Genomic DNA, 26,601 nt, shown 5'->3' with positions numbered 1-26,601 from the left:
GGGCAGATCCCGCAACCTGCCTGAATACCTGCCTTTGCAGGGTGGCAGTGTGGGGTGTATGTGATCAAAGCCGCTCACTCAGTGCTGGGGACCTGGCATGGCCTGCGTCAGTGGCGGGTCTGATGCACTCGCCCGACAGGCCTTCCTTCTTGTTCTGTGCCGGCCGATGTGCAGATCAGACGTTCTTCACTCTCAGGGAGCAGTTCTCCTCCAGCTTCCCCTCCTCTGTGCCGAGCTGTGCTGAATCACCCGCTTCCTCCCAAGGGCCACCCTAGTTCCTCGTCCACTGCTGAGACGCCAAGACCTGTTCAGCTCCGCCCCTGGGATGACTTCTTGTCCTTCCGCCGTTTGCTGGCTGAGCCTGGGTTCTTGCTCATCTGGGTGCTCCACCACCTAGCTGCACCCCTGCCCCAGCCCTTCGATTTCTCTCCCTGTTTTTTACTGTATTCCCTCTCCCTAGGGAAGAGAAGAGAAAAGAATAGGAGGGGCGATGATTGTCCTGGGACGCTCAGGGGCAGTGGTGGGTTCCCCAGAGGGAAAGAACACAGATGCCTCCCCTGCCGATGCTGGCTGCCCTTGGGATGACCGCCTTGGGCAGCCAGGAATTCTACAGCCTGTGTCTCTGCTAGGATCTTGTCGCCTGCCTGTTAGCTGGAATGGCCCCTTTAAGACGAAGGACTCTGGATACCCCTTGATCATATTTTCCCATGGCCTGGGAGGCTTCAGGTAAGCGCTTCCATCCTTGTCTGGGGAGACTTTGCCTAGAGACGGCGACAGCTGCTGAGTCTCCACTTATTCTCAAAGGGCAGGATAACAGACATGTCCATATGCTAGCTGTCACGCCTCTGTCTGCTCCGGGCCCTAACACGGGGTCCCCTTCTCTGGAAGACCCTTCCCAAGCCCTGTCACCCGATGGGGGCTTTGGGCAGCCTTCATCAGGGCGACACCCTGCGTTGACCGCCTGCCCTGTGTGTGGCACGGTCGTGTCAGGGAGTGAGACGGCTTGCTCCCTGTGCTCACAGCCACAGCTTCACCCTAAACCCCAGCCATGCCACTCGTGCCCTGTGTGACGTGGGAAAGTCAGGAAACTCAGCCTAGGTTTGACACCTGCCAAAGGGGGTGGTGTGTCCCGGACGCGCTGGCGCACACGTGTTGGTTCTCCTTCCCTTTCTCCACGTGGAGGGACGTGATGGCAGACTTGACCCGAAGGCCTCTTTCGCCAGACTCTGAGCTCTGGCTCACCGACACCCATTCAGCATAGACCCATGCGTTCTGCTCCCACCCGTGGTGGGACCGGGCGTAGTCGTGTCCTCGCTGAGCTCCAGGACGTTCTCTGCTCGCCTTTCAACGTGGCCCGGAGGGTCACGCATCTCACAGGTTCCACCACCAGACCCTTGACCACGAAGCCCCTGACCAGGCTGTAGCCAAGGAGACATTTTTGTCTGTTTTTGATGTGTTTCAGTACTGGGGATGGAACCCAGGGACACTCTACCAAGGAACTACATCCACAGCCCTTTATTTTTTATTTTAAGACAGGGTCTTGCTAAATTGCCCAGGCTGGCCTTGAACTTGTGATCCTGCCTCAGCCTCTGGAGTAGCTGAGAGGTGGATCACAGGCGTGGGTCACCTCATCCTGCTGGGAGATCTCTTTTTTAAACCAAACAGGATCTTGTCATTCAGCACCTAGCAGGGTGCCTGCCTGGGAGGTGCTCGATAAACATTTGTTGAATGAATAAATGAATGTCCCTCCCCTAATCAGGACTTTTAAAAGCTCTTTGAACTTAATTCACTTCTTTTTGTGGTCTTACCTGGATGTAGGTCCAAGACAAAGTTTCCAGCTTCAGGTCTTACTGTTTACCCATTCCAGCGCGCCAAACAAATTGGCCTTTCACTTACTTAAAAAGCACATTACTTAAAAGTCGCGTTATTTCCTGCCTCTGGGCCTTCATCTGTGGTGTACTTTGAGGCCCTTCTGTTTGAGGCCTAGAATATCCACTGTTCTGCTCTTCCTTTTCTTTCCCTACTCCCTCTTGCCTGGCTAATTCCCAGTTACCTTCAGGCTCCTTATTTAGAGTCACTTCCTTGGGGACACCCTTCCTGACCCCAGCCTTGGGGTCTGTACTTCTCCTGTACTTCTCGGCACCTAAAATGATCGTGATGTTCTTCTTACTTATGTTAATTGTCCTTTGATGGCTGTCTTCCTACTGCTAGATAGCAGGCTCCATGGCGGCAGAGGTCCTGTCTCTCTCCTATCACTTCCAGAGCCTGGAAAAGGGTGGTCTCCAGAGAAACACTCAGCCAGTGACTGCACGGCTCTGTTTGGCTGGGTTCTCATTCAGCGCACATCTGTGGGGCACCTGCTCTGTGCCGGCTTCTTGGCACGAGGGGAAGGTTATTCCTAAACAATTAAGGGACTTGAATCCCGGAGAGGAGCTGGCACATAGACTTAGCCCGGAGCTGGAAGTGGAGCAGAGATGTGGAGGTGAGGCTGTCAAAGCCGGTGGGCAAACTGAGTGCCGGCCGCCTGCCAGGGTGAGTGAGAGTCTGCCTTCAGGGAAGCTGTGGTCCGGCAGGGAGAAGAAACTAAGAGCCATCCCCCTGAGCCACCATCTCAGTGAGCACATGACTTCGAAGGTCGTCTTTGGGGTCAAGAATCTGCATTAAGGGCTGGGGCTGGGGCTCAGCAGTAGAGCACTTGCCTGGCGCAGGTGAGGCACTGGGTTCGATCCTCAGCACCACATAAAAACAAGTGAATAAAATAAAGGTATTGTGACCATGTACAGCTAAAAAAAAATATTAAAATGATAGAATCTGTATTAAGGTGTCACACCTCAGGGATCAGACGGAGCCAGTTACCAATACTCTTCACCAACCGGAGTGAAGTTCCAAGGAGGGAGGGCCAGGGACCTCGTTTCCTCCCCATCTCCAGTTATTCAGCTCTGGAGTCCTTTCCGTGGCCACAGACCTGTGGCCTCCCAGGGAGGAGACTGTGCAGCAAGCCTTTGTTCACGTGGCCACACAGGCCTCCAAAGGGGCAGGCGGCGCAGGTGGTTTTGGTTTGGTTTCCTCTTGGCCATGCAGGGATTCAACCACGCCTACTGGGCAAGCACCGTACCCCCGCGCCGCGTCCCCTCCCTACGGATGCGGTTCTCTACGCTGAGCAAACAGGTGTGAGCGGCAGGCTTGCCCGAGGTTGCCCTGCGTTACACAGTTCAAACCAGCAAGGCATCAGAAATGTCTCTGCCTCTGGGGTCCAGCTCCCTGCCTCCCCTGGGAAGTGGGAGACGGTGAAAGGAAACCCAGGAAACTGACCTTTCTTTTCTCTTTTCAGAGCTAGAGGTAGACAGGGTTGGTACTGTAGTTCCTTGAAGTTATCAGAGAATCAGACATTTTATCATTTTGCTCTGCCACATATGGCTTCCATTTCTAAAGTTGTCTCATGACCCAGGATGGCTGCTTTAGCTCTTGTCATTAATCTGCATCCCAGGCAGTAGGAAGGAGCTTTATAAAGGAAATTGTAAAGGAAGTTTTATGTAACACAACTGCTTACATCTCATTGACTAATCGCTTTGCCAGTTATGGTGGTATCAAGCTCTCTGTGGCTACTGAACCCTTGAAATGTGGCCAGTCCAAACAGAGAAGCTGCAAGTATGGAAATATATGCCCATTTCAAAGTCTTAATATGAAAAAAGAAAATAATGAAAAATTTCATTAATAAGTTTTTTGACCCTACATTGAAATTATAATAGGTTAAATAGGTTGTCATAGATTGAATAAAACATGATAATAAATAAAACATGATTAAATAATGGGCTATTATAGATGAAATAAAATGCTATTAAGGTTAGTATCTGTTTTTACTTTTTGAAATATGTCTACTGGAAAATTTTAAATTCCTTATAAATTCAGCATTACATTTCTGTTGCACCATGCATTACTAGAACTTAACTACACAAACTTTAACATCCGCAAGGGAGGTTGGGAAATATAACATTTCAATGGTATAAAAGTGTCGTTGGCCAAAAATCAGGTTCTATTATTGAGGAGGAAGGGAAAAGAGGAGTTTGGAGTAGTCAATCAGCAGTGTCTGCCATATGCCCTTGCTTTCCTTCTCCTGGACAGGTGGAAGACAGACCAAAAATCTGCATGTTAAATCATATTTAAATTGCACATTAAAGAAATGAGGTGCATGCCTATGATCCCAGCAACTCAGGAGGCTGAGGCAAGGGGATCGAAAGTTCAAGGCCAGTCTCAGCAACTTAGCGAGATCCTGTCTCAAAATAAAAAACAAAATCGCTGGGGACATGGTTCGGTGGTTAAGCCTTAAGTGGTTCAATCCCCGGTACTAAAAAATGAAATAGCCAGAGTTCCTGTCCTCCAGGAGCTTAACAGCTAATTCGGGGGACATATAGTATATGACGATAAAAATGCCATTGAAGCAGTCAAAATATATTTTGGAGGTGGGGCCGGGCTAACAGAGGTGTCAGAAGGCCCTGTAGGTCGATTTGCAAACACTTCCTGAAGGAGGATGCGGGAGGCTGGTGGGATGAGGACCTTGCTGCTTGGAAACAGCACCTGGAGGCGGGCTGCCCACGGGGACTTCCTCTGCTTAACCCTTTGAGATGGCCACCAGCAGAGCATGGCTGGACTGGGGTGAGAGCTGGGCCGTTCTTTTGACCCCTCCTCCCCATTCCCTTCTGAATCTCTAGGACTTTGTATTCAGCCTTCTGTATGGAGCTGGCCTCCCGTGGCTTTGTGGTTGCTGTGCCGGAGCACAGGTGAGGATGGCAGTCACCGTGAACTGTCATGGAGTGGGTGCCTGCGGTGAGCTAGGTGTAGGCTAGTCCCCTATAAATGTTTTCTTTTTCAGCCAGGTGTGACGGCACACCGTAATCCCAGCGACTCGGGAGCTGAGGCAGGAGGTTTGCAAGTTCAAGGGCAGCCTCAGCAACTTAGTGAGGCCCTAAGCAACTTAATGCGATCCTGCCTCAAAATAAAAAATAAAAATGGCTGGGATGTGGATCAGTGGTTGAATGCCCCTGAGTTCAATCCCTAGTACAAAAAAAAAAGTTTTGTTTTTTAGATTTTTGTTTTAATCTTTGCAGTGCCGGGAATCAAACCCAGGGTCTTGCACATGCTAGGCAAGTGCTCTCTCACTGAGCTAATGTAATATTATCCCTCATATATTATTTCTAATACTCCCAACAACCATGTAAGGCAGGTATCATGCCCATTTTAAAGAGGAGAAAACCTAAGTTCAAAGATGTTAATAGCTTGCCAAAAGTGACACAGCTTAGTCAGAGTTCAAACCCAGGTCTGTCTAAAATTTGTGGTTTTCCTCTTCTTTGCATGCCTCAGACCCTTCCCTGCTAGCAAAAAGGAGCCCACATGTCTTGGCCCGAGGGAGGAACTGGCGAAAGGGAGAAGTGAGTTCACGGTGTCTTCTGCTTTCTCCCTGACGGCATGCGTATTTCAGAGACCAGTCGGCTGCGACTACCTATTTCTGCAAGCAGGTCCCGGAGGAGAATCGGCCCACCAAGGAGTCCCTGGAGGAGGAATGGATCCCCTACCGTCGAATTGAGGAAGGGGCGATGGAGAAGGCATTCCATGTTCGGAATCCCCAGGTAGCTTGTGCGACTGGGGAGGGAGTGCTCCTGAGCCTGCTTTCACCGCACTGGCCAGCTTTCTGTCACTGCCATGAAATACCTGAAATGATTAGCTTATAAGAGCAAAGGTTTATTTAGCTCATAGTTCTGGAGGTTCCAGTCCAAGATTAGGTGGACCCATTGCTTTGGTCCTCTGGTGGTCTACATGGCAACGAGGGGATGGTGGCAGAGCAGACCCATTCACCTCATGAGCCAGGAAGCAAAAGCGAGGAAGAGACTGGGGTCTCACAAGGCCCCACCTCCTGAAGGTTTCACCACCTCCCAAAGTGCTACTCTGGAGACCTTGTTGAATACATGGGCCTTTGGGGAATACTCACACAGGCCACAGCTTTCAATCAGCAATACTTTTAACTTTCTAAATCTTAATCGTAGTGGGAATAAAAGGGGTATTAATCAGGACTCTTAAAATTGTCAGTGTCAGAAACCCAACTTAAGTTTGCAAACTGGTCGGCTCACATAAGAAGACTCCAGGAAGAGCAAGTCCGCTGGAAGCAGCTTTGCGTGCCACTGGGACTTGCTCTCACAGAGAATCGCTCGCCTCTGGCTCTGCACACTGGCTTACTTCCTGAGGTTGGAGCCACAGCCCTCTGCAGCTCTGAGCTTGCACATGTTCAGCTGTTCGGGGTTGCTCCCCAGTCCCCTACACCTGTGCCAGGCTGGAGTTTGAAAAATCCTGGAGAAGGAGTGCCTCAGTGAAAGTTCCCACCAGAACTGTATTGTTAGATTTGGGGTGGGGTGGTCCTCATCTCCTCTGATCCTCCTGACCCCCTGTGGGTAGGTGGAGTCGGAACAACAGGGCTGACTCCCTTGTGCTGTTAGCTGGTGCCTGTGTGAGCTGCAAGGGCCCGGCTCACTGAGGTGTGGGGTCAGACTTCCCTGCGTTCTTCCTTGCTTGGCTCTGTAGCTGAGATTCCTGCTGGGTGGTTGTGGACTGTTCCGGCTCCCACTGGTCTGTCTGTTGCAGGTGCATCATCGGGTAGGGGAGTGTGTGCGGGTATTGAGGATCATGCAGGAAGTCACTGCTGGGAGGACTGTCCTCAACGTCTTGCCTGGAGGGTTGGATCTGATGACCTTGAAGGTATGGAGCAACTCATCAGAACTTCCTTGGTTATGCATAACTAGCTGAACTCACTAGCTTAAACCAAGGAGAACCTACTGGCTGCATATCTAGCAAGACCCCAGTTGAGGGTCACACTGTCCTCAAAGCTCTGACCTCTCCCTCCAGGATGAACTCTCTCTATGTGGGCTTCTTTCTCACTGCAGCCTCTGCTTTTGGCAGGAAAGATGGTTGCTGGCAGCCCAGGCCTGTGTCTCAACTCACAGCACCAGAATTAAAAAGAAAGGAGACTCTGAGTTTCCAGGCTGTGGCCCTGTGTGGTCTGGACCTGTCACTACACCAGAAAGAGAGAGCATTCTGATTGGCTGCCTGGGCTACCCTACTTCTGGGTAGGGACTTGAGCGACAGGATGCAGGTCCCACCAGGGCCACGTGGACAGAGGAGGCCTGTCATGCCCTGAAGGAGGGCAGTGGGGCAGCAGTCAGCCCGTGCCCACTGCAGGCTGGCTCCTTCCTCTAAGGGAATCCCAGGAGCCCTCCAGGACAGGATGAAGCCATCCCACCTTAGACTGGAGTGCCTAGGAAGGTACCTCCCAGCGGTACCCCATCTCCCCACCTCCGCCTGATTTCATAAGTAGCTCAGGCTCTACTCAGAGAACCAGGAAATCACGCAAAAGCATGAAGAGAAAAGAAACAGTTTTTTCAGACATTTTGACTTTTGTCCTACCAGTTATTTTAAAATACATTAATACTTACATGTATTTTATTTATTTGTTTGTTTATTTTTGGGACAGGGGATTGAACCCAGGGACACTTAACTACGTAGCCACATCCCCAGCCCTTTCTTATTTTTTTATTTTGAGACAGGGTCTCGCTAAGTTGCTTAGGGCCTCACTAAGTTGTTGAGGCTGGCTTCAAACTTGTCATCCTCCGGCCTCAGCTTCCCAAGTCTCTGGGATTACAGGAATGTGGCACCACATCCAGCTTATACATATATTTTAAAACAATAATGTTATTATTTAAAACAAGTTTTTTGTGGGCTTTTTTTTTTTTTTTTTCTCTTTTCCCCCCACTTAGCAAAACAGTCTATCTTCTCATGCTAGTCAGTGTTTTTGTGTGGCATGATTTTTAGTGACCATGTGATATTCTGTTGTAAGATTAAGCATGTCACTATATTACTTCCCGGATGATCTCCTCACACAAATTGAGGAAGTTGGCACTGTTAACCTCTGCACATCAAAAGAAAATGGGGATCAGAAGAGCTGAGGGTCTACCCAAGAGTACTCAGCTCAGTGGTAGAGTCACACTTTAAACTAGGACTTTTTTCTCCTGTAGCCTGTGCTGTGTGCCCCAAAGCCGCTTCCAAAATAAAAAAAAAAAAAAAATCTCCTTTAAGCCTCTGGTGGTGTCCTCCGGGGAGGAGCAATGCCTGGATAGCTGGTGGGGAGGCAGGACCTGGAATCTGAGGGTTTTACTAGCAACTTGATGTGTGTGGTCTGCCCCTCTGGAGAAGCAGGCCTCTGAGCACCAAGCTGCAGGCTTACGTGCCTGTGCGCCTGAGACTGCCCAGGGAGTGGCCGCCACGGTCCAGTTCAGCTATTTAAGAAGCAGCCTTTTGGAAATCCAGAATGAAAAAACAGAAGTAATCGTTCACCCATCAGACTAAGTAAGATCCAAAAATTGATTATTGCCTGGGTTGACAAACCACGGGGAAGTAGATATCCTCCTAAAAGGCCAGTGCGAGTAGGGACTGCCTGTGGAGAGCCATAAGGCGTAGCCGTCAGCAGTACAAATACACGCATGCTTTGATCCAGCCATTGCCAGCACACGTGAAGTGTGATAATGTGCAGTTACTCGTTCCCATGTTGATTGTAATAGCAACAGATTGATGGTAGCCTGAATGTTTACCAGTAAGCGATGGTTAATGCTGGTGCAGCAGTGGCTGTATTGTTTGGATAATGCTTATTGCTATAGCATGTAAACTCCACATCTCAGTGGCTTATACCAGAGAAATTTGTTTTTCTTCTATGTAAAGTCTGTGAGGTATTCCTGAGCAAGAGGTAATTCGGGAATCTGGGCTTCTTTTATCCTGGGATTTTGCCATCTCACCTGAATCCCAGATTTGTTGAGTACATTAAGCCGCTAGCATGGGAAAGGGCATGGAGGTCTGTCTGAAAGTCGGTGTGGCCAGCCGTGGCAGTGGAGATGGCTCGTCGGCTCACGTTCTGTTGGCCAGAACTTGGTCACAAGGCCTCATCTGACTGCTGGGAAAGAGTCTGGCTGTGTGTCCAGGAACCAATTTGGTGGTTAGCCAGCTGTCTCTTCCATGGGGAAATCAAACGTAGCTGTAAGATAGGATGAGGACGCTCTTCTGTGCTAGTATTGTTATACAAAACAGCTCAATACCGAGCCACGGGTATAAAAAGAGGGTGACGAATATATTCCTGTTTGCTTATGTGTGCAGAAGATGTTAGCTGTCTGGTAGGAAGTGGGCAGCCTTATGGAAAAGATATGGGGAATGGAGAGACCTCTCTATGGACTTCTGGTTTGGGGTTTTATGAATGTATTGACCTCTTTTAAAAACCTGAAGAGTCCATCCAGTCCAGTGGCCAAGATGAAGGAACTGAGTGAAGAGGGGGAATTTCGGCACAAAGCCTTTGGAGGAGAGCAAGGCTTCAGGGTAGAGGCTGGGCTGCAAAGCCTGGAGAGATTTCCAGAGCCCCTTAGTAGGCAGCTGGGGTGTTTTTTTTTATATAACTATGCCCCGAAGGCTTCTGGGGACGACCAGAAATAGATACTTCCAGATCATGTTAGAAGAAACAGATTCTTTCTCTCTTCCCCTGGGCTTTGGATAAAAATTAGGACAGATATTCAAAAAGGAAGTAGAACCTGAGTTGGTGTCTGCATAAATAGTCCAGTGCAAAGTGGAAATGCCACAGGAGCACCCCCTCCTCTCCTCAGCGTGGTCCGGGGGGATCCCCAGGACCTGTTCATAAGGCAGGACCTGGTCATCCTCCTGGAGACTGGAGAAAGCCCTTACTCTCACCGTGCTCGAAACTGACAAGCCAGTGTGGAGCCTGACAACATATGTCCATTCACTAATAGTTTTTTTTCTTTTTTTTTTTTGTAGTTGTAGATGGACAGCATGCCTTTATTGTATTTGTTTTAATTTTGTGTGGTGCTAAGGTCAAACCCAGTGCCTCACGTGTGCTAGACAGGTGCTCTGCCGCTGAGCTACAGCCCCAGCCCCTATTCATAGGTATTTGAACGTCTGCTCTAGGCCAGATATTGGTAGGTTGGTAGGTGGTAAGATTACAAAAATAAAGGTGAAATGAAAACATGGTTCTCAGAATTCCTGCCTGCAGAAGGCCGTTCCTGCCAAGGATCGTCTGCCTGCCTGCACTCAGTAGCTCAAGGTTCTTTTTTGTTTTTTGGTGGTGGTGCTGGGCTTGAACCTAGGCTCACCCATGCTAGGCAAGTGCTCTCCGGCAGGAGGTCTCAGTGTGGTTTTGGGGGGCTTACTCTGTATCAAGCCCTCCTCTTCCCTCACTGTTTCTTCCTCTTGCCATTGAGGAATTCTTTTTTAAAAAAAAAACAAATGAAAAACCCCTCGGGGTTTCTGGCTTGGCTGAGTTCTCTGCTTCCTCAGGGCAGCATCGACCTGAGCCGCGTGGCTGTGATGGGACACTCATTTGGAGGGGCCACCGCTGTTCTGACTTTGGCCAAGGAGGCCCAGTTTCGGTGAGTTTCCCGGGGACGCGGTTGCTCTTAGCCTATTCATTCACCGCTGCACGTATTTATTCCGTATGTGAGTATGACATTCAGGCATGGTTGGGGGGCCGGAGGGTCAGTGGTGACCAAGGAGACAAGGTCTCTGCCTTCATGGAATCGGGTCGCCGTGGCAGGGGGCAGCCTCGTTAAGATGCTGAGAGACAGTAAAATGCCCAACGCCGAAGTGCCACGAAGAAAAGGAGACCGATTGAGAAGCTGAGCGTCTCAGGCTTCTCGGCGAAAGAGACATAAACGAGACCAAAGGCAAAGAAGCCAGCCGTGCAGAGGCCCAAAGGAAGGTCCTCCGGCCAGTGGGAACGGCTAAGCCAGGGCCTGAGGTGGAAGCAAGCTGGCTGCGTCAGTGTAGGTGGAGAGTCGTGAGGGGCAGGCATCGACGACAGGGGCCGAGATCGCAGGGCCTTTGGCCGGGGTAACGAGGTTTGGATTTTATTCTAAGTATGAGGTATGAGGACATGCTAGTTAAAGATTTTAAACAACAGCAAAATGCATCTTGCTTCGAAAAAGTATGTGGCTATACGGCTACTGTGTGAAGAAGAGATCGTATCGGGACCAGACTGAAGGCGAGAGGCGACTGTCAGCGTGAAGCAGAGGTGATGGATCTGCATGAGGATGCAGGCGGTGGGGTGAGGGAAGTGACTGGAACACAGGATGTGTCCTAGAGTTTTCAGGATTTAGCGTAAGTGAGCCGAAGGAGAGGGGAAGGCGAGGCTTTCCCTTTGGGTGGCCATCATTTGAGTAGAAGAGGACCGACCATTGCTGAGATGGAGATGGAGGTTGGGGTGGCGACTGAATCTTAGGGCCATAGTTTTGTGCTTGGCACTGAGGAGGTCTTCCTGACCTCCCCTGCCATGCAGGCCCTGTGCTTTGCACCTTGTGAATTGGGGCACTGTTACTTTGTCTCTCGCTCTTCCCTGCTGGCCTGGGAGGTCTTGAAAGCAAGAGCTCTGTTGTTAATGTGCAGAGCACAGGGTTAAGCAGACAGTAGGCACTCAGCGAATGCAGAATGGAAGAAAGGCTAAAGGAAGTGCCACTCTGCGGGACTGGCGGCAGTCCCCCAAGAGTAGGTCCAGAGAAGGAGAGCTGATCCTTGCTCTCGGGGAGGATCTTGGGTAACTGGTAACTGGTAAATCCAAGAGCCTAACTGAAGGGTCTGGGCCCTGGTGCCTCCTCCCAGGCTTCCTGAGCCTTCAGCTCACTGGAAGGAAGCACCCCACTCTCCCACACCACCCTAACTCTTCTTGCCGGGGTTTCTGAGTAGCAGCTCCAAATATCTGGTCCTCTTCCAGATGTGCTGTGGCCCTGGATGCCTGGATGTTTCCTCTTGAGCGTGATTTTTACCCCAAGGCCCGGGGCCCTGTGTTCTTCATCAATACCGAGAAATTCCAGACAGCGGAGAGTGTCAACTTGATGAAGAAGATTTGCACCCACCACGAGCAGTCCAGAATCATAACTGTCCTGTGAGTGAGCCCCACGGGCAGGACCTCGTGTCCTCTCCATTGTCTCCCTTAATCTCTTCTCGATTATTCAATAATATCTGGTATCAATAGAATACCAGAAGAGCTCCTGAATTCCAAAGTCTTAATTGCTTCATAATTTCTTTCTGTCCGTCTTCTCCACTTAGCTCCGCCTACAGGGATTTCTTCAGCAGTTTGCATGACTTTATGACAGGATTTACCTGATGCTTTCTGGTAAGAGTGTTGTGGGGTTGTGCGTTGGAGAGGCAGGGCTGTGAGTCTGGCGAGCTCCGGAGATCTCTGTCCTCTTTGGGATTCTGTTGGGTCTTTGAAGGGTGCGTATGGGAGACCTTTGACATTCATCCACTGGAAGATTTTTAGCACTTTCTTGGACATCAGAATTCACAGTTATCACTCCAAAGTGCTTATTTAAAAATAAACCTATATTCTGGCCAAGAGAAACCACCTTCTCGTCACTTCCATCTCCAGCACCATCATTCGGTTTTCTCCTGGGAGCACTTTTCACGGAGCAAACAATTTCTGGTGACTTAAAGACAGTGACTGTGTAGGAGGTGACGAGGAACAACAGAGACAGGGCTGAAACCGCCCTGGCTTGGTCCTGCCCTGCGCGAGCCCAACAGCACACACGTCAGGGGTCCTAGTCCCTACCACAGGAGCAGGACGTGGCTATTAGAATCACTTGGTTGGAAAGTGCTGGCACCAAGCCCCGGAGCATCAGTCTGTCTGTAGTCGATGGCTTCTCCCCTGCCCATCTTGGCCCAGGCTTTCCTCCTAGGATCACCCTCTCCTCTTTCATTTTGATTTTATGGCATTGGAGAGGACAGGACTGCTGGAATATTTGTCCGGGCTAGTCAGACTCGAACGTCTAAGTCGGCACAGAGTGTGCAAAGGGAACCTGACTTCTGGTGGGTGTTGTTTCTTAAACTGAGTGTTGGCTACCCAAGTGTATCATTCTGTTCACTTTTTTGTTTGTTTGCCTTAAATAATGCATTTTTTCCACATTTTTATTGGTGCTTTACAGTTATGCATATTGACTGGATTTGTCGTTACGTATTTCCATATGCACACAACGTAACAATGTCGTTTGGCCAATAACGTTCCCCAGCATTTTCCCCTTCCTCCCTCTTCTTGGTCCCTTTTTTCTACTGATTGCCTTTTGGTTTTTAGGAGATCCGCCCCTAACTTTGTTTTCCTTTTTCCTCTTATTTCACTTAACATGATTGTCTCTAGTTCAAATAATGCATTTTTTTTTTTTTCCCCAGTGCGAGAGATAAAACCCAGGGCCTCACACTCTACCACTGAGCTACATCCCAGCCCAAATAATGCATTTTTAAGAAATCAGTTTTTCTGCATGATATCAAACAGAAACATAGCATTTAGATCTTCCATTCCTCTTTGAATTGAGTAGTAAATTTAGTTATGAGTAATTTAGCCCAAAATGAACCTACTAGTAAGGATGTCACCTGGGAATTAAATGTATGTAGAGGGCTGGGGGTGGACTCAGTGGCAGAGTGCTTCCCAGCTTGCACAAAGCCCGGGTTCCTTCCCCAGCACTGCAGAATGAATGAACGAACGAGTGAACGAATGAATGACTGAACCAAAGGACTTAATCCAGATTCAATTTCTGTATACCTTGCCCTCACTTTTTTTTCTTTTTCTTTTTACAGACTGCATTTTAATTCATTGTACACAAATGGAGAACAACTTCATTTCTCTTATTATACACGATGTAGATTCACACCATTCATGTAATCATACATGTGCATAGGGTCATAATGTCTGCCTCAGTCCACTATCTTTCCTTCCCACCCCTTCCCTCCCCATTTCCCTCTATACAATCCAAAGGTCCTCTGTTCTTCTCTTACTCCCCCCACCCCCTACCCCCATTATGTATCATCATCCACTTTTCAGAGAAAACATTCAGCCTTTATTTTTTTGGGATTGGCTTATTTTACTTAGCATGATATTCCCCAGCTCCATCCATTTATCAGCAAATGCCATCATTTTATTCTTCTTTATGGCTGAATAGTATTCCATTGTGTACATATACCACAGTTTAAACCGAGGAGTGGGATAGCCAGGTCAAATGGTGGTTCCATTCCAAGTTTGCTGAGGAATCTCCATGCTGCTTTCCAGAGTGGCTGCACCAATTTACAACTCCACCAGCAATGTATGAGTGTGCTTTCTTCCCCAAATCCACACCAACTCTTATTATTGCTTGTGTTCTTGATAATAGCCATTCTAATTGGAGTTTATGAACTCTTAGGGTGGTTTTGATTTGCATTTCTCTAATTACTAGAGATGATGAGCACTTTTTCATGTATTTGTTGATCACCGGTATATTTTCTTCTGTGTCATGTCTGCCCAGTTCCTTAGTCCATTTATTGATTGTGTTCTTTATATTTTTGGTATAGTTTTTTAAGTTCTTTATAAATTTCAGAGATTAGTGCTCTGTCTGAAGTGCGTGTGGAAAAGATTTTCTCCCACTCTGTGGGCTCTCTTTTTACATTATTGTTTCCTTTGCTGAGAACACCAAACTCATTCTATGAAGCTATTATCACTCTGATACCAAAACCAGACAAACACACATCAAGGAAAGAAAATGTTAGACCAATATCTCTGATGAACATAGATGCAAAAATTCTTAACAAAATTCTGGCAAATCACATACAAAAACATATTTAAAAGATAGTGCACCATGATCAAGTGGGGTTCATCCCAGGGGATGCAAGGTTGGTTCAATATCAGTAAATCAATAAATGTAATTCATCATATCAATAGACTTAAGGTTAAGAATCATATGATTTTTTTCAATAGATGCAGAGAAAGCATTTGATAAACTACAACACCCCTTCATGCTCAAAACACTAGAAAAAATAGGGATAGTAGGAACATACCTCAACATTTGAAAGGCTATCTATGCTAAGCCACAGCCAGTATCATTCTTAATGGAGAAAAACTGAAAGCATTCCCTCTAAAAATTGGAACAAGACAGGGATGCCCTCTTTCACCACTTCTATTCAACATTATCCTTGAAATACTAGCCAGAGCAATTAGACAGACCAAAGAAATTAAAGGGATACAAATAGGAAAAGAAGAACTCAAGCTGTCACTACTTGCTGATGACATGATTCTGTATTTAGAGGATCTCAAAAACTCCACTAGAAAACATCTAGAACTAATAAATGAATTCAGCAAAGTAGCCGGATATAAAATCAATATGCATAAATCTAATGCATTTCTATTCATAAGTGATGAATCCTCTGAAAGAGAAATTAGGAAAACCACTCCATTCACAATAGCCTCAAAAAAATAAAATAAAATACTTGGGAATCAATCTAACAAAAGAGGTGACAGATCTCTACAATGAAAACTATAGAACACTAAAGAAAGAAATTGAAGAAAACCTTAGACGATGGAAAGATCGCTCATGTTCTTAGATAGGCAAAATTAATATTGTCAAAAAGGCCATTCTACCAAAAGTGCTATACCAATTCAATGCAATTCCAATTAAAATCCCAGTGACATTCCTCCTAGAAATAGAGAAACCAGGGTTGGAGAGATAGCTCAGCTGGTAGAGTGCTTGCCTTGCAAGCACAAGGCCCTGGGTTGGATCCCCAGTACCGCAAAAAAAAAAAAAAAAAAAAAAAAAGAGAGAGAAACCAATCATGAAATTCATCTGGAAGAATAAAAGACCCAGGATAGCCAAAGCAGTCCTGGGCAGAAAGAGTGATGCAGGAGGTATCACAATACCAGACCTTAAACTCTACTTTAGAGCAGTAATAACAAAAACCACATGGTATTGGCACCAAAATAGACAGGTAGACCAATGGTACAGGATAGAAGACATGGAGACAAACCCACATAAGTACAGTAATCTCATACTAGACAAAGGTGCCAAAAACGTACAATGGAGAAAAGATAGCCTCTTTAACAAATGGAACTGGCAAAACTGGAACTCCATATGCAGTAAAATGAAATTAAACCCCTATCTCTCACCCTGTACAAAACTCAACTCGAAATGGATCCAGGATCTAGGAATTAGACCTGAGACCCCTCACCAAATAGAAGAAAAAGTAGGTCCAAATCTCTATCATGTTGGCTTAGGACCAGACTTCCTCAACAAGATCCCTAGAGCACAAGACATAAAGGCAAGAATCAATAAATGTGATGGATTCAAACTAAAAAGATTTTTCTTAGCAAAGGAAACAATCAACAATGTGAAGAGAGAGCCTACAGAGTGGGAGAAAATCTTTCCACTCACTTTTTTGATTATTTAAATAAAGCAGGTAATCCCTGGCCCCGCTTCCTCCGTCACAGTTCTGACAAGGAGCCCATGTGTGCTGTGAATGTTTGGGTTTGAGTCTGCTGATAACACTGGATTCGATTCCTGGCTGTGACCCTGTCCCCTGTGTGACCCTGGGCAGACCACTCCTCAGACTCTGTCAAAGGGGAAAATACCTCCTCAACAAAGTCACCGTGGAACTCCCTGGGCCGCCGTGTGGGAGCCCCTGACCACACAGGTGCTGGACGCCTGCGCTGACCTCCCTCCCTTGTTTTCTTCTCCTCTAGTGGTTCTGTTCACCGGAGTCAAACTGACTTTGCTTTTGTGACGGGCAGCTTGCTCGTGAAGTTCTTATCCACTCAAACCCGTGGGAGTCTGGACCCCTATGAAGGTCAGGAGATCATGGTGCGGGCCATGCTGGCCTTCCTGCAGAGGCATCTTGGTAAGGAGAGCGCTGGGGCCCCCGGGGCAGATGCGGGGTCCCTTAGGTTTCACTGCCGCGGTCGGTACTGACATGACTGGGCCCCAGAGATTTACGGCAAATGGGAAACCCAAGAGAAGGCGTTATCTAGCGTTAAAGAGAAAGCACGTGCCTGGAAGTCTGGGGACCCCGAGTCTGGCTCTCCTGGGTGAATGAGCCCTGGTTCCTCCCTGCAAATGCGGCACGCCCCTCTCTGCTGCACCCCCGCCATCCTGACCCAAACTTGTCGTCACTTATTTATCTGCATTGTGAGGGAGACTGTGATTCCTGGGCTCAGTGTATGGAAGTTCCTTAAAGAAACCAAGCTTGGAAGGATTGTGACTGATGACATGAATCACCATCAGCTCCCCGGCAAGGCCTTTAGAAGTTTCTGGTCTCCTCCACCCCGAGGTGATGTCTTCCCCCGTGTACCATCAGGCCCTCACCACCACTGGGAGCGCGTGTGGTTTTAAGAGTTGACATTCTAGGCTTTTATTTGCAAAGACTGCAAGTTCGCTTACTTACCTTGAGAAAAAAGTGAAATTCATTTAAGAGAGTACATCTGGACCAGGTGGATGGTCCAGCTACAGGAGCCAAGATCACTTGCAGGACAGTCCCCTCTTGCCGTCTGGTGAGCTCAGCCTCTGTTCTGTCCTCACGAGGTCCGTTTCTCTTCTCCCCGGTACGCCCTTTTCTTTCTTTCTGCTGTTTTTTCTCTTGCTGATCACATTTGTTTCAGCTTCTGCTCCCCGTACCCTCCCTGGACTTGAACCCCTCACGGCTTGTTCTTTGCTCCATGGGTTTGTGCCTTTCCTCGTCAGCCCCACTGCTCTCTGCCATATTTTAAAAATTTCTTAGGCCAGATTTTCTAGAGAGTTGGTTCAATCATATCAGTACATCTTTGCCTGCCAAATCAAAGCGTTGGCCACTGTCGACCTAGTCCTGGTGCTCCCTGGATCAGGTGTCCGATTGGAGGCCACCACTGCCCGTGTGGGGCTGCCCCTCAGTGGTGCTGTGTGCAGGGCACTTTCCATCAGGGGGGCCTGACTCCTGAGGTTTGGCCTGACTGATGGGAGGGGAAGAACAGCCAGGAAAGGGGCGTCCTGGACAAGATGAGGCTCGCCTTTGATCTTGACGGGTGAAGAGAGCTCACAGGCAGGGAAGGGCCGAGGGTCCCTTAGACAGTGGTCCTGGTCAGTTTTGAGAAGCTCTCTAGTGTACCTGGAGCTCAGGAGTGAATTGTTGAAGCCTAGAGGTAGAGAAGGAGGTGGAAGGCAGACATAGAAGCCCATGGATTTGCTGAAGTAAGTTTGAATTGGATTCCACAGGCTACGAGGAGCCCTCCATGGGTTCTAAGCAGGAGAATGTCACCATTAGACTTTCAATGTAGTCTTCCTGCATCCTGGAGGCCGGGTGGGATGGGGTGAGTTGAGAGCCAGAGAGCCTAGGTAGAAAGAAGGCTCTTGACGTAATCCAGGTGGTAAGAGACAAGGCAGTCTGAGTGAAGGCCAAGGCTCTGGGCCGGGACTATTAGCTTGACACAGGGAGAAGAGCTTTTTGGTGGCCATACAGTGTATTGTCACATGGGAAGCTAAAACAGTCTGTAGGTGGCTCAGCTGCCTCCCACTCCTGAAAATACCTGTGAGCAGGCCACACATCCTGCTGATGCAGGAGGTCGCCTCCCGCTCCGTGTTAACCATGTTAACTGTGCACTCCTGTCTCCAGCCCTCCACTTCCGCCCACTCTCCTGGAGGACTATTTCACACCTTCCCCTTCCTCCACAAGCCCCTGGCACCTCTTCTCTCAGCCTGTCTCCCAGTGCAGCAGCCCTGCCTCCCACTTCACCACTGGCCCGTGGAGGCGACCAGCGCTTCCGCAAAGCCCTGCCACCCCTCCCTCCCCGTGGCTGGCAGAGGGCCATCCTCTCCTGCCTGCTCAGGATGATCACAGAAGCTTCCCCTCTACTTTGGATCATCCATTTTTCCTTCTCTACTGGGTTATTTCATGCCAAAGTTTCTCTTATCTTAAAAAATAAAGAAATAGGAAAAAACAAAAAACCAGCCAGGTACAACGACATATGCCTGTAATCCTAGCAACTTGGTGCTGAGACAGATTGCAAGTTTGAGTTGAGGCAGCTGGGAAATGCGAGACCCCGTCTCAAAATAAAAACTAAAGAAGGGCTGTGGATGTAGCTAAGTGGCGAGAATCACTGGGTTCAATCCTCAGTACCCCAAGTTAAAAAAAAAAAAAAACAAAACCAAAAAACCAAAGGCCGAATGTTTTCTCTGATAAGTGCATGACAATATATAACAATGGGGGTGGCAGGGGGAAGAGAAGAATGAAGGAACTTTGGATGGTGTAGAGGAAAAAGGGGTGGGAGGGGATGGGGCTGGAAAAACAGTAGACTGAGACAGTGTTACCCTATGTGTATGTATGATTACATGAATGGTGTGAATCTACATCGTGTACAACCACAGAAATGAAAAGTTGCACCCCATTTGTGTACAGTGAATCAAAATGCACCTGTAAAAATAAAAAAAAATTTTAATTAAAAAAAAAAAAGGAAGAAAAGGAAAAAAAAGAAAGAAATTCCAGGGCTGGGGTTGTGGTTCAGTGGTCTAGCATGTGTGAAGCACTGGGTTCTATCCTCAGCACCTCGAAAAATTAAAGAAATATATATATATGTAAAAAAAAAAGTAGAAACTCGTGGCTGGGGTTGTGACTCAGTGGGAGAGCACTTGCCTAGCATGTGTGAAGTTGCGGGTTCAGCCCCAGCCCTGCGAAACAAGCGGAAAAGGAAGTCCTCCTGACTTCCGCATCCCCTCCAGGTACCACTGTTCCCTCAGGCTCCTCAGAACTCTGTCTTTACTTCGTTCTCAGTCTCTCTTAAGCTCATTCCAGTCAGGCTTCTGCATTGTACTACTTCATCAACACTGCCTCGGTCCAGGTCCTCAGTGACCTTCACAGTGCCAAATCCTTAGCCAGCTCCTGTTCCTCCTCTTACAGCAACTCTGAGCAACTCCCCAGAGGGTTGATACCGCCCTCCCCCCGGAAACACTGTCTTTGCTTTAGACACTATAGATTGCCTCCTATCTTGCTGTCAGCTCCCCCTCAGCCAGCTTTGCCACTTCCAGAGCTCAGTGCTTGGACCTTGGCTTAATCTGTTTTCCGTGGCTATAACAAAATGCCTGACACTGAGACTTTATAAAGAAAAGAGATATATTCAGCATCTGGAGATGAAGAACATGGCACCAGCTCCATCCTTATAGTTACTCTGGTCAAAGAATTGCAAGTCTCTTCTAGGAGACCTCCCATCCAGTCCCTCCGAAGTGGGCTGCAGACATAGTTCAGTGGTAGAGCGCTTGCCTCGCACGTGTAAGGCTTGGGTTCAATCCCTAGCACCACAAAAAAAAATTTTTTTAATTCTAAAAAAGGAGGGAATCTATGTCACCAGTCCCACAGCCCCATCCTGTCCAAGTCACCTCTTACCTCAGTTACTACCAGGTCTCCAGCCTGTCCCCCCACCCCCCCCCCCATTCAGTCTTAATAGAGCAGCGAGAGTGGTCTTTCAGGAAGTAAGTCAGATCTTGTCACTCCTTTGCTCTCAATCTAACAATGGCTTCCCATTTCTCTGAGAGTCCATTGCCCTTCTGGGCCTATCTGACATGGCCACCTGGTCCCTCCTGGCCTCTGCTCCTGCTGCTCTTCCCTTGGCCTGCTTTACTCTCACCACATGAACCTTGAATGCTCAGGCACGCTTCCACCTCAGGGCCTTTGCACTGCTGCTCCCTCTGCCTGGAACACTCCTCCCAGATAGTCTCATGTCTCACTCCTACCGCCTTCAAGTCTTTGCTCAAATCTCACCCTCTCCACCTTGACTACCCTTTTGACACACAGTACCCTCACCCGCCCCCACCCCTTACTCCCTTTTTACATCCTCCATTAATTTATTTAGTTTGCCTGTCTGCCCACTAGGTCAGGAGCCCTCTGAAGATAGGGGTTTTTACCTCTTGCTCTTGGATGTATTTTAAGCAGCAAGAACAGTGCGGCACTTAGTGGCTATGTTCAGTATTTTTTGAGTTAGTGACTATGTGCTGATGTGTTGAGCAGTCACTGTTCCATGCCAGGCACTGGGGACCCAAAGAGGAATAAGAGTTGCCCCTCCCTCTGTCCCAGGTTCTATTTGTCTTAAGCAAGGACACTGCTTGCCCATTCAGCTGAGGCCTACTTCCTCAGCTGAAGAGCTTAGACCCTTTCTTTTTTTCTGGTACTGGGGATTGAACCCAGGGTGCTTTGCCACTGAGGTACATCCTTAGCTTTTTCATTTTTTTATTTTGAGATAGGGTCTTGCTAAGTTGCTGAGGCTGGCCTTGAACTTGGGATCCTCCTACCTCCACCTCCAGAGTCACTGGGCTTATAGGCATGAGCCATGATGTCCACCTGGCTAGACCCTTTCTGACTGTCCTTTACATGTAGTTAGACCTGTCTGCATGTGATCCCAGGGCCTTGTCTTGAGTCACGCCCAGTGTTAGTGCTGCTCTATGGTGTTGCTGCCCTGTTGCTTCTGCCCCGAGGTGACACTGGAATTGCTCCCACTGGCCAGGGTACCAGGGAGCTCATCTTTCTTAGCAACATCCCTGAGCCTGGAAGTAGACATTTCATTTTCTCTGCTTTTCTGACCTGGGTTTAAATCTTTGCCTTGAGCACTTATCAGCTGTCATGACCTTGGGCAAATCAGGGAGCTTCCTGAGCCTCTGTTTCCTCAACTATAAAATAGGGCTAACAGTGGTACTTAGCCCACAGGGATGTTGTGAAAATCACGGGAAACAGTGTATGTGAAGCGTTCAGCACGGTCCCCAGAATGGACTGTCCTTCAGTGGAGTTGCTGTCTGTTACATCATTACTGAGTTGCTGCAGATTAAGTAAGTCATTTATAAAGGCGTGGAATAAACAGCAGTAATCACTACTGCCACCGCCACCACCACCAACCAGACGTCCTGGTATCCAGGTGCTCCTCTCTCCAGGGCGAATCCCTGAATCCCTGATAGCTACTCTTTGGCCTAACTTTACAATGATTTGCCTGACCTTCCTCTTCTTTCCCTTTTCAGACCTGAAAGAAGATTATGATCAGTGGAACAGCTTCATTGAAGGCATCGGACCGTCACTCACTCCGGGGGCTCCACACCATCTGTCTAGTCTGTAGGCACAACTGGCCATTTGTAAAGGTCACTCGAGCTGAGCTTCCCTGGGGCACCCATAACCTGTCAGGAAGGTCCACAGGACCCTCTTTCACAGATTGAGAGGATTAATCACACTGCTGATTGGATAGCTGGGTTCTTTAATGTCGGACTTGTTGATCTTAAACTCACACTGGGACAGGGACCATTAACTGATCGACAGACTCCTTTTCTGGGATCTGAGCCCTGATGGTGTGGGGAACAAGCAGAGGGATGGAGCTAGGGAAGAGCCAGACCCCAGGCTGAGCCCTGTGAGGCTGGGATGTGAAGACAGCCTGCTGAGCCCGCCCCGCACTTTGGGGAAGCGTTGCTTCCTTTGTGGGAATGATGAAGCCATAGGACAAATCTTCAGGGCCTCCTGTCCATCCTGGCACTGCCTCTCCCCGCCTCTCAAGGGCCACTTGGTGACTTTAGAAGCGCTTTAGGTAACTTTCACGGATATGGGCCTTTACCAGGTTCATCATTGATCTGCAGGCTTCTCATTTCGTGAAGCACAGTACTGGGCCTCCGGTATACCTCCACCGTGGGAGGCAAATGGTATTGTTCTCGTAACACAGGGGAGTCTCTGAGGCACAAAGGGCTATTGCAGAGCTCTGGATGTCTTGGGGGCTTTGCCAAAAGTGTGTCTGGACAGGGAGCAGATGAGTAGTTGATCTGGGCAGAGAGAAGAGCAGTGCGGTGTCACCTTCACACAGGTCCTTGTCACGGAGGGAGGAAATTTGGTCAGCAGACTCAGGAGGCCACTCCTAGGGAAGTGCAGGATCAGCTTGGTCTTGCCTGTTACCTGAGATACCATGAACCGCCAACGTGCTCAGAAGCAGGGTGCTTTCGTTGTCTTTTTATCTCCCCATCAGACCCTCGCCCCAATAAGTCAAGGTACAGATGAAATTTCTATTTGTAATTTCCATTTATAATTCGAATGATATCGATACTCATGTTTGCCTAATGATAGGTTGGAATATTCTCTCTTTAATCTGCATTGGAGCAAGATGGGGAGCCATCTGGAAGTGACTTTTCCTTCTGTCTTTCTTTGTTTGCTAACCACGTGGGCCCTGGTCTTTATAAGGAAAGGAACACTCCTAGGAATCTAGTTCACCAGCCTGAAACTCCATCTCCCCTTCAGGGCTTCTCACCTCAGTCCAGGGAGGGGACCTAGTGAAGACAGGAGCAGAAGGGAAATGCGGGTACACACAGGCAAGGTCAGGGTCACAAGCGGACTGGAGGTGGGGTGCCGTGGCTCACACCTGTAATCCCATTGGCTGAGGAGGCTGAGGCAGGAGGCTTGCAAGTTCAAAGCCAGCTTCAGCAATTTAGACCCTATCTCAAAAAATAGAAAGGGCTGGGGGGCCGGGGGTGTAGCAGAGTGGTGAAACGCTTGCCTCGCACATGTGAGGTACAGGGTTCGATCCTCAGCACCACATAAAAATAAATGAATATAATGAAGGCATTGTGTCCATCTACGACTAAATATGTTTTTTAAAAAGGGGGGGTTGGTTTGGTATGTGACTCAGTGGTCAGGTGCCCCTGGGTTCAATCCCTGGTACCAAAAAACCAAACCAAAACAAAGCAAATGGGAGGATCTGTGAATTCGGCGGAGCCCCAGTAGCATCAGGAGGACGCCATTAATCCCAGGGCTCTGGAGCTGCATAGCTGGTTTCAAGTCCTGACTCCAGCGTTGCTCACTGGGTGAGTCTGAGCGGATTTTGTTCTCTTTCCAGTCTCAATTCCTGCACTTCTAAAGTGAGGGTCTGCACTTTGAATAGTTGGGAGGATGAAGTGAGGGGATGTATATAACCCACGGGTTATTAAAACGCACATTTCCTGCTTTCCAAACATAAGAGGGTTTTCTAGTTGTACTTATTATTTTATAAATCAATTCCTTTGTGGTCAGAGAAAATGACGCACATGGTTTCCATCCTTCAGAATTTGTTGAAACTTGATTGTTGGCCACGTATGAGGTCAGTTTTGTAGATATTCCATGCTTAAAAAGACTGTATTCTGAATGCGATGATACGTTCTTCCTCAACAACACAGCACGGATTTCCTTTCACAAGAGCGTGTTCAGATACACAGTGGGGCCCCCCACCCCCACGTGGGGACCAGAGCCCCTCGGCACCCACAAGACTGTCCCTGGACCAGCCCTGAGGAGCTTCCACCCTTGTGCTGGAACTAAATGCAGGAGCACTTGAGACCCATAAATAATGCAGGTATGTTTTATAAAGCCCTCAAAGAGCCATCGGGGACCTCCCAAAAGAAAGGAATGGTTGGAAACTGGACCCTCTTCTCCATGCAGTTCAGTTCTGGAAATGACTCATTCATTGGATGAGGCAGATTTTCCATTTAAATAAAAATTATCCTTTAAGTCACAGAATATAATATTGACTCTTAGGAATGGGTATTTACCAAAAAGATGACACACACGTTTAAAGTGAACTGACCTCATTTAATCTTCTAGGATGTGGCAGGATGGACTAGATTATATGGCAGTAGCGGGCAACCCCCCAAAGCAACAAAAACTCATTTCTTGCCCATGCTGCTGTCCTCTGTGGGTCATCTGTAGGCTCAGCTCTGCCATTTTTATTCCCACTCTGGGACCCAGGTGGGTGGAGCTGGAGGAAAGCCTGGCGAAGCACCGAGCAGCTCCAAAAGCTTCTCCCTAGAAGTGACACTGTCCATTCGTGTGTTGTAAGCCAGAGTCCATCATCTGGCCATTCCTAGCATCCCATTCCATCCCTAGAGAGCCCCCATGGTAGTGACCGGGTCCTGTGTCAGAGCGGAGGTGCCCTCTGGTCTCTGGTGGCATGTCTGCACCTGCACTCTGGCTCCCAGCTGCTGCCTTTTCGTTCTCCTGATGGCTTTTCAGAGTTTGCGTTCTTTCCCTGTGGTCATGCCGCAGTCGTCACTTCTCCAAGCCTTTAACGTGCCAGCCACTAGCAGCCTCCCTCTTCACATCAAATTTGTGACTCCTGATGTCCAGTGGACTGAGAAATCAGCCCGGATATTTGAAACAGTGCATCAAGGAAAGCTGGGCAGTCCCAGAGGCTTTAGGGACTCATGCAATCAAAGCATGTTGCCTGTAGCGCAGGGGCTTTGTGGTTCCCTGACTGCCGGGGAGGGATATCACAAGGCATTTTGTCATTTGTTCTGGTTTTTGGTTAGCTGTGTCCCATCACAGCCAGATGCAGAGACCAAGTGTCACTGGCCATAACTGCATGGCAGATTGACAATGATGATCTCAGCAATCATAGCCAACGTTTCTTGGGCCCTACTGTGTGGTAGGGACTGCACTCGGTGCTTTGAATGCATTATTTACTTCTCACAGTAACCCCACAGGTCGGGAGCATGAGCTTCATTTTATGTATGAGGAAACAAGCTTAGAGGAGTGATTTCATCGTGTCAGCAACAATTTGGCAGAAGTAGGTCTTGGCATCCAAATCCAAGCTCCCAATCACGGAGTCATAGTACCTAAGAGACATACTTGGTTTTGCACTTGCGCCTGCTTCTTCAAACCGTCAGAGTATGGGCAACTAAATTTCATGATAGATTGACCCAGAAATGTCAAGGTCTCCAGCAATTTCTATGTGGCCCATATGGGGTTTCGGGGATAACAGTGCTATTGAGAAAGGGGCTGGGGGAGAACTGAGCCTCACTGAGACCTGTTGGCAGTGCTCTGTTGATTTCCTGCGCAGGAAAAGCCAGATTAAGAGTGTGGTCTTCACACTGGGCATGGTGGCACACGCCTGCAATCCCAGCAGTTCTGGAGGCTGAGGCAGAAGGATGGCAAATTCGAGGCCAGCCTCAGTAACTTAGTGAGGCCCTAAACACTTAGACCCTGTCTCAAAATAAAATGGCTGGGATGTGGCTCAGTGTCTAACACTTAGCCCTGTCTCTTAATGCTTCTTCATCAATTTATGTGACTGTATTTTTTCATTTGTAAAATGCAACTTCTTTCCTTTGTGTGTGTGTGTGTGTGTGTGTGTGTGTGTGTGTGTGTGTGTGTGTGGGACTGAGGACTGAGCCCAGGAGTGCTCTACCACTGAGGTACATCCTGAGCCCCTTTTTATTTTGAGAAAGGATCTTGCTAATTTGCAGAGGCCAGCCTTGAACTTGCAATCCTCCTGCCTCAACCTCCTGAGTAGCTAGGACTACCTGCTGTAAAATGCAAATCCTAACAGTGTTTATCTCATAGTGTGATGTGATCATTAAACAAAATAATGCATAACAATCACTTAGCACAGTGGCTACATTAAGGGCTCAATAAACATTTGCTCTTACTGGTGTTGTTTCATTTGGTCCTCACAAACCTATCACTTTAGGTGTAACTTGCCCTGGCGCTAAATGGTCTGGCTGGTCTTGGGTTAAATTCTCATCCTAGCATCTAAGGTTTCATGAAAACTTCTAACTGCCACTCAACTGCTACCATAGTGTTCTCATGTCGGGTGGGGCTAGGTGAAGAGAGACAGTTTCCCATTCTCTTTGTTCTGGTTTCCTTGCTCCTACCATCAAAAACTCTGCAGCTGGGCACTGTCATCCCAGTAGCTTGGGAGGCTGAGGCAGGAGGATCTCAAGTTGAAAGCCAGTCTTAGCTATTAAGTGAGGCCCTAAGCAACTTAGTGAGACTGTGTCTCAA

The 26,601-nt window shown here is 48.3% G+C and overlaps 1 protein-coding gene across 7 annotated transcripts in view; it reads left to right on the top strand.

The window, feature by feature from the left end:
- PAFAH2 (platelet activating factor acetylhydrolase 2) overlaps positions 1–25,952 on the top strand; it is a 35,781-nt gene extending 9,829 nt beyond the window's left edge. For 2 of the 7 annotated variants that reach the window (XM_079150113.1, XM_079150115.1), the window contains 8 exons: positions 630–726; positions 2,412–2,532; positions 5,514–5,624; positions 6,631–6,744; positions 10,372–10,463; positions 11,801–11,971; positions 16,562–16,716; positions 21,843–25,952. In XM_079150113.1, the coding sequence (XP_079006239.1) occupies positions 630–726; positions 2,412–2,532; positions 5,514–5,624; positions 6,631–6,744; positions 10,372–10,463; positions 11,801–11,971; positions 16,562–16,716; positions 21,843–21,937 (956 nt within the window). In that variant the 3' untranslated portion in view covers positions 21,938–25,952. Of the gene's footprint in view, positions 1–629; positions 727–2,384; positions 3,288–4,709; positions 4,779–5,476; positions 5,625–6,630; positions 6,745–10,371; positions 10,464–11,800; positions 11,972–16,561; positions 16,717–21,842 lie in introns of those variants that run through there. The other 5 variants (XM_079150114.1, XM_079150116.1, XM_079150118.1 and 2 more) reach the window with 4 other exon arrangements.
- The last annotated feature ends 649 nt before the right edge of the window (positions 25,953–26,601 follow it).

This window comes from Sciurus vulgaris (genome assembly GCF_902686455.1).
Source record: "Sciurus vulgaris genome assembly, chromosome: 1".
Lineage (NCBI taxonomy): Eukaryota > Metazoa > Chordata > Mammalia > Rodentia > Sciuridae > Sciurus > Sciurus vulgaris.
This window is presented reverse-complemented; position numbering and strand designations above follow the sequence as displayed.